This window comes from Paramisgurnus dabryanus, chromosome 15 (genome assembly GCF_030506205.2).
Source record: "Paramisgurnus dabryanus chromosome 15, PD_genome_1.1, whole genome shotgun sequence".
NCBI classification, from domain to species: Eukaryota; Metazoa; Chordata; class Actinopteri; order Cypriniformes; family Cobitidae; genus Paramisgurnus; species Paramisgurnus dabryanus.
Window position 1 is genome coordinate 23,394,971 of NC_133351.1, and position 12,963 is coordinate 23,407,933.

Below are 12,963 nucleotides of genomic sequence, written 5' to 3' on the forward strand. Positions count from 1 at the left end.
ATATTACTGTTACAAATTGTATTTCATGAATCCAATGTTTTGACCTCTTTTGTCTTTGTGAAATCAAAACTCTGACTGTATTTACTCTCTTAAATGGACAATATTGGTCCTATAATGCAGAGTTTATCAGTGCATGTCATTGTTTTATCAAAATGTAACTTGTTGCACCTCACAAAGTTTTCTATCTAACATTACAAGGCCCTTATATACAACAAGGCCATCTTAAACCATCTGGCTCAGTTCTGGTATGTTACGCCTTTTTTTACAATCCTATACCTTCCAATTGCCTGCAAAGTCCTGCACTACATTTTTAATTGAATATGCACTCAAATATGACACAATACTAAAGAATTACAGATTGTACACAGCATTTCTTGTTAGTTTTAAAGTTTAGAAAATTGAAAAGTTCATAAATACATGTGATATGAGTTTGAATAATTGAAAGCAAGATATTAATAATCATACCCCCTTAGTTCCACTTTGGCCAGCACAGCGAGCTCTGTCACCACAGACACCAGATTACTGGTTTTATTGAACTGGTTTGAGCTGAAAGCAAAATGCAATGATTAATTTTCACACTGAGCAGAAGGTGGCGATGTTGCACCAAAAACTAGTTAGCATTTCTTCAATTTTGACACACCATTCTCTACACCAGTGGTTATCAAACTGGAGGCTGTGGCCCCCTGGGGGCCCTAAGATGGTGCCAAGGGGCCTCCAGTTTAATTACATTTTATAAAATACATTAATCTATCGTAAATTATATGTATTTAACCTCAGAAAAATAAGGCTACAAACCAACAGCACTACATTGTATAATTAAATATGTTTTGTTTAATTAAAACTTTAAGTTTTGTAATGTTTCATGTCATAAATTTTCTTAGGGGGGCCACAAAAGGATGCACCATACACAAGGGGGGCTGCATGCCGAAAAAGCTTGAGAACCACTGCTCTACACAACCAGATGGATCACGCTTTGGTGTGGTTTCCCGGACAGGGCATTAGGTAAATCCAGGACTAGGCTTAGTTATATTAGGACATTTAAGTAGTTTTTACAAACATACCTTAAAAAAAATAAAAATACTGGTGTGCATCTTGAAACAAAACAATAGCACTGATATAAGTTAAGATGTCAGTGCAAGATGTTTTAAAATAATGGCAGCTCAAAAATGCATTTTAGTCTGAGACTAGGATGAAACCTGTCCAGGAAACCACCCCTTTATATTTTAAAACTCACCATTATTACACATAATTTAGTTGATGATGGACATAGATATGAGGGTGTGAAGAAGAGATGTGGAAAGTAACGCAAACAGAATGTTGTCAAATAGAGACAACCACAACAGTTTACTATAATTACAGTGCTAAAAACAACTGCTAGAAGTCAGCAGGGAACTGTGGGATTAAAAACTAACACTGTCTGAAGTTTTTACTGAATTAAATACAAAAACGACAAAAACAGGAAATGGTTTTATCTGTTAAGAACTTATTAGTGGCTCTAATTTTAAGCCTTCCTTTTGTCCGAAACATGTATTTACTTCAGAGCAATACTGCAGTCTGAATTTTGTAAATGAAAGCAGTGTTAAAGAGCTTAATACCTTTGTATCTGCAAGTCAAACTTGACTTGTGTGTCCTGTTCAGACAGCTGATGCACACTGAAGCGTAATCCTGCTGCGATCTACAGAAAAAAACACCATTTAAAGAAAAATAATTTGTTACTATAATGGACACAGTAACTTTGTCTACAAACATATGTGAACATAATCTATGCTGAAGTCGCACAATCTAATACTGAGATTAGGAGTATCAAAGTTTGATTTCAATTATCAATTTTACTTTAATTTTCAATCTTTGGCATGACCTTACTCTGTCAATATTAAATATATCAAGGTTATATTTTAACAGAATGTTCTTTACATTATGTAGGATGTTTTTATGTAGAAAATATACTCTGACTGGGTCACAAATGTGCAGATATTTAAGAAGGGATATATGATGGTTACCTTGGTGCCTCCTTTCATTGGGTTTCCAAGATCACACACCACCAGTCTGGTCTGATTTTCATTTTTGATGGCACAGGACAGCCTGGATAATGTCTAAGATACATAAATTACATCTCAATTCAATAACAAAATCACTTTAATGCCTATTTAAAACACAAAAAGAATGTTTAAATCGTCAGCATCGGTGGACCTTTCTTGTACAATAGTTTAAATGAAACAAAAACTACATTAATGCATATACAATGAGTTATAATGAGTTTTATAACCTTACATGGTCATCTTACTATTAACATTCCTATAAATAAACCTTTAGATGTCTCACACGGTTACCTGGGCCATGCAGTGCTTACCTCACTGTTCCGTACTACCCCAATTAAATCTGCCTGAGGTGGTAAAGTGATAATAAGGTCAGCTTCATACGCCCCTTCCCCTTCATTTTCTGCTGTCACCTCTAGGGTCAGTGGGTTATCGTCACCTATGTAGATCTGTTTCTGGTTACTGGAGCACAAAGCAGCATCACAAACACACACACGTTAATCCCCTGCTCCACACCGCAGATAATTCGATGAAATCCAGGGCTCAGATGAACCAATGACTCACCTCACAACAGTCAGTTTCAAGTCTGGTTTGCAAATATTGTCTTCACCGCAGTCCAGGAGTATGTGGGCCTAAAAAATTGTAGTGAATTATGGGGTATTAAATTTAGTTTCTATTTTAAACGACACTGATGTTGAACATTTAAAAACAACTAGAGAACTGAGAATGTAAATGAAAATGTACATTTTTGTTTATATCAGGTTTTTACTTTTAAGTGACTGGTTTATCATATTGCAATTCTTAGTTCTCAGTTTTTTTAAACATTCACATTCATATACATTCGATAATTAACAACCTGGTGAATAAAAAAAATGTATTCAATATAGATCATATAATTTACTTATATTTCAATAATTGACATGATTCTTTCAGTCAATATAACAAGACTATAAAAATGTCCTTATATTTTTACATTTTCCATAACCTTGGGATAATTTAAAAACAAAATATTCTCGACACTGATAAAAGCCATATCTCATTAAAGATAAAATGACTTTCAATGCAGTATGGCACTGGTAAACAGTGTGTAAAACCAGATTTCACCGCACTGCAAGAGGTGGTCTATATAAGACTGTGTGATGCAGAGCATTGCAATGTGTGGTAAAGGAGGAGGTTTTTCTGTGAAAAAAAGTTTAGTTTTTCCTTTAGTTCAACTGGTACAGCCTGGCACAAAAATGTATACCTTAAATACGGCTTTGGGTAAAAGCCTCTGCCTAATGCATAAAAGTTATTCTACAGTCCATATTATTAGATGCTTTTCATTTTTTAAATGTATTTGTTCAGCTTTGTGGCGATTACAGGTACATGTAATGTTTCTTTTCTGTTTCATGTGTGTTTTTTCATCTGTATCACATCTTATCATTTTTGCATTATTATGTGTGCTGTAAAAGGAGTATTTTGAGATTGTGTGCTTTGAAATATAATTTATTGCTAGACTTTTTCTTTGGAAAGACAAAAAGCTTTGCATTGCCACATTCTGTTTAGAAATAAAAAGAAATACACCCAGACACATGCACAACTTTAAACAAGTATTTTGGGAAACGGCTGTACCTGTTTGGTGATGTTTGTAGGAGTAGACTGGTCAAGAATAGGCAACAGGCCGGTTTTATCTGCTGCTGTTTTGTAATCCAAGCTGTACTCCATAAAGACGGCAATGGGTGTGATTTTATCCCTGAATTCTGAGTCATCCTGTAAAAGACAGAGAGAGCCAAAAGAGGAGAGAGAAAGAGAGAAACAAGGCCTTTATGTCAAATGAGCTCAGGGCTGGGAAATTTCACAGCAAATCCTTCTTTAGCCCTGTAACACATTGTTCTTTTAGAAAACAAAATAATGCCATGTCTCAGTGCCAAACATCTGGGCTATCTGCCAACACGGCTTAAAACCACAGTGCAAACGTGCGTTTCATGACATAGAAGCATTCACACTTCTTTAACTGGCCAAATACAGCAGAACCATACAAAATTTGAGAATAGCTACTATTTTTTACAAAGCAATAGTGCCATAAACAATCTGTGACAGCCGGACCATAGCTAAAGTTAAGCTTAAAGGAAAACACCACCGTTTTTTAAATTTTACTATGTTCTTACCTCAACTTAGACAAATTAATACATACTTATCTTTTTTCAATGCGTGCACTTAATCTTTGTACAGCGCGTCATAAATGTGTTAGCATTTAGCCTAGCCCCATTCATTTCTTAGGATCCAAACAGGGATGAATTTAGAAGCCACTAAACACTTCCATGTTTTCCCTATTTAAAGACAGTTACATGAGCAGTTACACGAGTAAGTGTGGTGGCACAAAATAAAACGTGGCGATTTTTTAAGCGGATAAAAAATGAAAAATATATTGTATGGCTGAAGAGCACTTAGTATGCAGCACTTTCAATTCAGCACGCAGTAACATCATCACTCCCGAATACTCCCCCTCTCGCTCAAACTTTCGTCAATATTACTGTGCCTGAGGTTAAACTACTCATGTAACAGTCTTTTAGAGCTGCAACTATCAACTATTTTTTCAACCGATTAATCTATCGATTATTTTTTCGATTAATCGAATAGTCTAATGATTTTTTTATACATATAATTCCCCAACAAATAATAAATGTAACATCTGCCATTAACGCTAACATTTTATTTAAGCATTTTCTTAATTAAACAAACACACAAACCAAAATTTTCAACATGAAAAATAAAGTGGCAGTGCCACTTTAAAAGAGGCATTATTCACCTTAAACAATAAAATAGGCATATATTAATATTTTAAACATTAGTTTATGATTAGTACATGCATTAACTCAGCATTAGTTCAGACTGAAGTAAAACTAAGTTCATTGTGATTCATGAACCCTTATATAAGATGTAATGGTTATATTATTACTGTTAATATTATTACTATTAGTAGTACTGCATTCTCATTTAACTTTAACATTTAACTTTTCTTAAGTTCCGGGTAAAAAACAAGTTCAGTTAGTATGATCTTCTAATATTTTATAAACAGCGTTTACGCCGCTGTTACTTTAAATAAACGCATGTCAGGAATACCTTACAAGACGAGCTTCTGTAATATCTGCGCACATATTCGCAAAAAAGACGTTCATTGGGAACTCCAGACTGCCAGCTGGCTTTCAGTGCACGCGGGCACATGCCTATCAGTTCTCAATGTGACAGTAACTTATATTTCATAACTTCTTAATATAAAAACATGTCCTGCTCTTTATTTACTGTTTCAACATACTGCCCAGAAGCGATGCAATGTCACGTCTGTCAGGCGTCTCGCAGCTCGTATTAAACGAAGATGTAAACGCAGCTGTATTGAGCACAATATGTATTGATTCTATTGTTTATAGAGTAAGTATAAAAACTTACTGTAATAGTTCAAATTCTTACGCTGACGTCTCGTCATTTTGAGGTCGGAGAGCTCCAGGTTTTCTTCTTTTAAGATGATCATACACAGGTGTTGCGCTGCTGTGGTATGCCATTTCAGTTTTACACAGTATGTGTTTTATTTGGTCTCTGCTTAAAGTATTCCCACACTTTTGATCGCGTTCTGTCTGTTTGGTATAACACTTGTATCACTCGGTCGGAGCTGAAGCCGCCTTCATTTCAAAATGTAAACAGTGCGACGCATCGACGCATTTCCGGCAAATCGACGTAATTACGTAATCGACGTAATCGACTACGTCGACGCGTCGTTCCAGCCCTACAGTCTTTACAGTCCCTGTTTGGATCCTAAGGAATGAATGGGGCTAGGCTAAATGCTAACACATTCACGACGCGCTGTACAAAGATTAAGTGCACGCACAGAAAAAATATAGGTATGTATTAATTAATCTAAGTTGAGGTAAGAACATAGTAAAATATTGAAAAATGGTGGTGATTTCCTTTAAAGGTACATTATGTAACTCTCAAGGAAATACAATATAATATACATAACTATATTATCAGTGGTGTATAAAGACTTTACATAATGAACTGTATTGTTTTTATTACCTTAGATTGTGCCGTTTTTATCTACATAGACAGCTGGTCCCCTTACATGGAAGTCGCCATCAGTATCCCTAAATGGTCAAACCGTTCTTTTGCGCATTTTGTAATTATGTTGTTTCAGACAATGACATGTTTGTCCTCCTGTGGGGGCTACCGTAGCTTCTCTACGCATTTCGAAAGGGAGGGCTGAGCTGTGGACTGAGCCGTTGGTTGCAATTCACGTCTCACCGCTAGATGCTGCTAAATTCTACACAGTGGACCTTTAACTAGCGGATCCTATCTTTGATCCTATCTCAAAGTCACAGGTTCGATTCACAGGGAATACGTACTGTATCTTGAAGGCACTGAAAATCATGCAAAAAATTGTCTGGCCAATGTATAAATGTAAACATAAATTGATGTTCTCACTATTAAGTATGCCTGAAGCTCCTCGCAGCTCAGTCCCTCGTTGTTGGAGACAGTCATATTTTTTGAATAGTGAGACATCTTGTTGTGTAGGAACAGCACACGTTTGATGGCTCCTTTGTGTTTGAGGCGGTCCAGGGTCAGATCTAACTGAAAGTCTGTAAATGAAAGGTTTTCTCATTTAAAAATATTTAAATTAGAGAAAGCACAAGTAAACACAAAAGCACAATTAGGGCTGTCACAGTTAAGTTATAGTTATGTGACCTAACTGCAGTTATTTCAGATAACCACAATTATTGCTCAACTTCAGAAAAACAAAGGGGGGTGTAGTAACAGCAGTAGCCCTGCATCCACCACTTTTGTTTTGCACTTACTGTTGTGTTCAAATGACATCTCTCTCGTTCGAGTCAAATAAGCTTTGTATTTAATTGTTGATCAATTTAATTAAAGTAATAGCATCATCATATAAAATGGTTTCTTTGGGTGCTGTTATGATCACTTTATAGGTTCTTGTTATTAACAGAGTTGTCACATTTATTTTCATATATTCTACTCTAAATAAATGAATATTTAAAGGTGTTAAGTATTTTATTCTTATATGACGATGACAATTTACAAAGGATTAAATTAAATAATGAATTAAAATGCATAATATGATTAATTTAACAATTGTTACCAATGAATTACAATTACTGTCGCATACTAGCTGTGTACTTTTTAATTTGTAAGTATCTGATCAGATTGAGACACACATCCAGATCCTAAGCTTTACAAAACGGTAGCTATTAGCCTAACTAGACCATAGACTAGAGGAACTTCAAAGCAGTGAAGTATATGATCTGTGGGTCTGGTAGCCATTACACCTCAAACTGTGAGATCTCTCTGAAGACTTAGTTAATGTCGGACGCAGTTTTTTTTTAACGGCTTTGCGTCGTATGTCCGGCTCCAAACACACTGTGGCCAACACGTCGAGCTCTGGTTTCACCTACAGCGATACTCATAACACACACCCCGCAACAGCAGGGCTCCATTTACAGCCTCTTTTGCCACAAATGTAATACATTTCACAATTTGCCTATTTATATGTAAAAGGGAATACTTACTAAGAGTGGATGGAGCTCCCTTGCCACTTGCCTTCAAACAGTATTTCACAGTGAAGCTAAGAGAAAAAAATGTGGTACACTTGTGTAAATGAATAGTACTGTCAATACACAACATTATTGACAACAACCAAATGTATTCTCATTTAAAGAAAACTATTTAAAGTACAGCAGAGCTGGATGATATTTCAAGCACTTACATTTTCAATGGTTTTGCTGATGATCAAAGTTATGCAAAAAATGTTCATAAACTACATTTTAACCATTAATATAACTGGCTAGTAGCTAAAACAGCAATGGTTTGGTTAAAACTGACTGATAAACTATTAACAAGTCTTACTCACCAGGACACTTTGTTGGTTGATCCCGGCAGAGTACAGCTCTTGTCCTCAGGGTTCAGGATCTGTGGACTAATATCCAGTGTGCTGTTCACACTGATGACTGGACGAGCCCTAGAGGCACAAAAAAAGCAGACATCACCCCTCTGTGATTTTAAACAGGATGAGGAACAGATGATAGTAAAATCTCACAGACAGGGTAACAGAATTTAGAGTAATTTCTGAACTTTTAAACCAGATGCTTCTATTTTTCCCTTAAAGGATTAGTCAATTTTCTTAAAAAAAAATCCAGATAAATTACTCACCACCATGTCATTCACGTTGATGTCATTCTTTGTTCAGTCAAGAAGAAATTATGTTTTTTGAGGAAAACATTCCAGGTTTTTTCTCATTTTGATGGACTTTAATGGACCCCAACACTTAACAGGTTTAATGCAGTTTAACATTGCAGTTTCAAAGGACTCTAAACGATCCCAAATGAGGCATAAGGGTCTTATCTAGTGAAATGATTGTCATTTTTGGCAGGAAACATAAAAAATATGTACTTTTAAACTACGACTTTTCTTCTTCCTCCGGCTGTGTGACGAGCCAGCGAGACCTCACGTAATTGCGTAATGACGTTGAAAGGTCACCTGTTACATATATGAAACGCACATTTGTGGACCATTTCAAACAATAAACTGACACAAAGACATTAATTAGTATCATTCGGCATACAACAATGTCAGAACATTCCTCTTTCTCCACACTTGTAAACACTGGGGCGTAGTTTCGCAAACATAATCCGTAACCTCTTGACGTGATGCCGTATTATGCGAGGTCATATAACGAGAAGTTATGGTTTAAAAGTGCATATTTTGTATTTTTCTTGCCAAAAAAGGCAATTGTTTAGCTAGATAAGACCCTTATGCCTCATTTGGGATCGTTTAGAGTCATTTGAAACTGCAATTTTAAACTGCATTAAAACTGTTAAGTGTTGGGGTCCATTAAAATGAGGTTTAAAATCCTGGAATGTTTCCCTCAAAAAACATAATTTCCTCTTGACTGAACAAAAAAAGACATCAACATTTTGGATGACATGGTGGTGAGTAAATTATCTGGATTTTTTTTAAGAAAATGGACTAATCCTTTAATGTGCAAATGTAAATCGATCACCTAAAATCAATCAATGCCTGGTGGTCACATACTGTATAAAGGCAAGCAGGAGATGTTCCAGCATGTTTTTATTTATTTTAATACAGCCTATAACTGCTTGCACTACTTGCACATACAGCAAATTAAATCCTGCTGAATTAAATTAAAGAACTTTTAATGGCTTATCCGGCCTTGACCATAAAAGTCTATCAAATGCATGTGTGGCTTCAAAGCAAGACAGGGGCATAGGCATACTATACCTGTACAGAACAGCTCTGTCAGCCCCAAACACGCCAACAATCAGGTCTAAAATTACAAGGAGGAGAAAGAAGTAGAGAATGAGAGAGGGAAAAGACATAGAGGCAACTGAAGACACTTTGTATTGATGTGTCAGAATCTAATTAGTTTTAAAGAGAATAGCAGAGGACATGTATGTAAAACAGGGTTGAACTCTAACCAGGGTATCCGTTTTGATCTACATCAGTGCCTCCATGCATGGCATAACCAAAGCTTGAAGGCATGGAAGTCGACGCCCACGTCCCTTCTAAAATTTGAGAGGCCACAGGACTGGGCCCTGTGGGACGCCCGTTATGGATGTAAACCAGGCCGCGGTGGAACGGCCCTCCATATGGAGCAGCAATGGCCACATCTAAGAAGAACAGTGGGATGAAATATAAACAATCCAAGTCATGGTGATTTAGAAATAGCATGGGAAGTATTGTAGATATTTCTGTGGCTTATGAGTCATCATTACTTCTTTACGCCTGTTTGTCTTGTGTCGGTAGTCACATATTGCCTTCCTGTTATATTTTTTACGCAAGCACACAAATACAACCTAGAATAAAGTGAGGCGAGTCAAAATAGTACCATTATATCCATCCATGTTGAGGTCTCCCAGGCTGCAGATGGAGCTTCCATATCGGGCATAGATCTCAGAGCCAGTAAGTTTAACGGCACCGCTGAAAGTGAAGCCACCTTTGCCAAGGTAAACATATACCTGACCCACTTCCCTAAGTTTTCCATCTGAGCCACGGTCCATGAACAGAGGAGCCCCTACCAATAAATCCGTCTTCCTGTGGGAGATAAGTAATGTGTCATTTTTGTTGAATATCCATCAAGCCTTCTTTTATCAACAAATGCTAGAAATTTACACTGGTTTAAACTGATCTATTGTTGAATGTACTAGTTTCTAAACTGATTGTAAAAACACAATAATGCCGATCAAATCTAACTTGTCAGCTCATGATAAAGAGGAGCCTTTCTGAACACAAAAATGGTCAACAAGTTCAGGCAGCGTACAACTTGTGGCGAAAATTTAGAGAACCTTATCTTCGCTGTTACGCAACACCCAGCCTCATTTTTCAATTTTTTGAAATGCTGCCAGAGAGACCTCTCAAAACCATGCAGTGCATATATTTAGGATTTGATTACTTGTCACAAATGAAAAATGAATTTCCTTAAATAAACTTTGTTTGTATCAGGAACCAGATAGCAAAACGTCTGTGCACCAACCATTAATCTCCATTTAGTAAATATAAGGATGTAACAGAAGAGTGCTGTGTTACTTACCTATCATTATTAATGTCAACGGCTGCTACAGAATGACCAAAGTAAGCAGCCATCTTAATGGAAAGAGAAAGAGATTTTAGATATGACTAGACTAGCTTGTGCTTTCTTAGTCATGTTCCTAATGTGTGAATTGTATAAATAATTAATTATTTTACATCTATAAAATAATTATTAACTATGCATTTTACATTGTGCATTGTTGCAAATCAGCTTTACAGTGAGCAAACAATTGAGCAAACAAACAAACACAACCATACATACCTATGTATCATGTAAAATACGCACTATATACAGTATCAATCAAAAATTTGGAAACTTGACTAATTACCAGTTATCATACGATTAAATTTTTTTAGCTATAAGAAATAATTTTGGTAAAGTCTTAATGTAACATCCTTGCGATTTTCACAATACCATATTAAAAATGTTTTAGAGAGATTTTTTAAAAAAGCAGCCTGCTATAAATGTAATATTAAGACCCTACTGGAACCGACCACTGTCATGTGAGCATCTTACTGATGGCTTCTTAAATATACCAACTGAGGTTTGGTATAAAAAGACAAGTGGATAAATTTAACTGAATGTCGTTGCCATATGCTGAGTTGTGATCCAAATGTGCACCAGTTAAAACCTGAATTGACTGTCATGTTTTAAAGCTAGTTCTTTCTTCTTCAATAAACATCATGGCCAATAGAGATATAATGGCTTATATCTAAAATCTATATATGACCCGTGCTGGCAAATTGAGTCGGAATGAGCAAATTATATTGAGTTATATTGAATAATGAGTTATTTATATTTCATTCTCTATTATAAAAACGTAAAAATTATGTATGAATGATTTGTTGGAATCTGACAAAAAAATGACAGAGCTACACCTGTTTTTTGAGAAAAATCGAGTTGGGGGTTCAACGGTATTTCATGCATTGTGACAGTTTAAGAGTTGGCTACCTCATGCTAAACATATAGGCAAAATGTCAAAAAAGCAGTTGGACATGTTACTGCGTATTTCTGTCCCAAAATGCACTTTGCCAGGGTTCGTACAAGTTTCGGAACATTTTTTTTCGAATACTGATCCAGCTTACTCAGGCTGTTTCTCAATTCCAAGAACGCAAAGAACGGACTTGCGTTCTCATGGAGACTGGTCTTGCCAGGTGACCTTGGAAGAACGAACTCAGAAGGTCATGAGAACACAGAATGCACTTTTGAGATGTGTGCGATCTTGGTCACCTGACCTCCCGAGATTTCAGCGTGCAAGTCTGCACTCGATGCATCCTCGATATCAAGAACTTATCCGGGTATTTTCATGTGTCCTCTGTACTTGCGCTCTTGAGAATTGGAATTGAACTTCGACTGTTAATGATGACGTAGAGCGAGGACACAAGAACGCTGAAGAACGCATATTGAGAAACAGCCTTATCAGGAGCAAGCCATACGTATGAATTTTTTATGGACACTTCCCCCGGAAAACCATGCCTACACATCAATCAGCGGGAGAGCGAAAAGTCACAGACATCACTTCACGTGACAGCTTTGTTTCATATCAAGACTCAACAATGGCACTTAAGAAGAAAGAATTGTGTTTTTGGATGTAAGGAGAAGAAAGCCAGCATTATGGAAACAATGGATATAGGTTATTTATCCGGGGTAGCAGCAGAGTTTTGTGTGTGTTTGTTTAACGCTGGATTTGGTTGAAAAATCCCATCCGGTGCTTGGCTTGAGACTCGCTCCTCCCGCAGCTCGTAACTCCTCCTTCGGAATTCTTTCTGTACGTTATCAGAAAGAATTACTAGAGCTGATCTGTCTTTGATTAATTTGATATAACTAAAGACTCTATGGAGATATGAAGGATGTAATTCTACTCTATAGGTACTCCAGATTAACATCAGATATCCAGAAACAGCGTGTTATGGGAGCTTTTAAAGAATTTTCAAGGTTCAAAAACAAAATCAGTAGAAAAACTAATAGTCAAAAACAATATCTATAGAAAATAATTAATGTTCAACTTTTTTCTTTCTTTTGTTTGATTGACATTTAGACAGACAGCTTTAAGATCTACTGTAATGCAAGGATCTAATAAAAAGTTACACATCAGATATGTTTAAAACTGTAATTCTGTGTAAACTGTATGTGTATATATCGGGGTCACGCGCTTAAGAGAGATGAATCTTAATGTTAGAGTAACAAATAACATGAGAGTTTTGTCTTATTTTTTTGTTTTGTTTTGCTACGTAACACCATATGACACAATTATGGTTTATTTGTCAGTTACCCCTATACCAAGCACCTCTCTTCTCTCTCTCCCTCTCTTTCACCATTCTCACCCTTTTGTGA

General features: G+C 36.3%; 1 protein-coding gene across 1 annotated transcript in view; it reads right to left on the reverse strand.

Annotated features, from left to right (window-relative positions):
* The window catches only part of itgav (integrin, alpha V), a 35,608-nt gene that overhangs the window by 11,268 nt on the left and 11,377 nt on the right, over positions 1-12,963 (reverse strand). The window contains exons 11-23 of the mRNA XM_065249054.2: positions 10,630-10,682; positions 9,928-10,133; positions 9,518-9,709; positions 9,321-9,366; positions 7,933-8,040; positions 7,592-7,647; positions 6,492-6,646; positions 3,648-3,785; positions 2,601-2,668; positions 2,351-2,498; positions 2,001-2,093; positions 1,596-1,675; positions 466-546 (exon numbers count right to left, since the gene is read on the reverse strand). Of these exons, the coding sequence (XP_065105126.1) occupies positions 466-546; positions 1,596-1,675; positions 2,001-2,093; positions 2,351-2,498; positions 2,601-2,668; positions 3,648-3,785; positions 6,492-6,646; positions 7,592-7,647; positions 7,933-8,040; positions 9,321-9,366; positions 9,518-9,709; positions 9,928-10,133; positions 10,630-10,682 (1,424 nt within the window). The remainder of the gene's footprint in view (positions 1-465; positions 547-1,595; positions 1,676-2,000; positions 2,094-2,350; positions 2,499-2,600; positions 2,669-3,647; positions 3,786-6,491; positions 6,647-7,591; positions 7,648-7,932; positions 8,041-9,320; positions 9,367-9,517; positions 9,710-9,927; positions 10,134-10,629; positions 10,683-12,963) is intronic.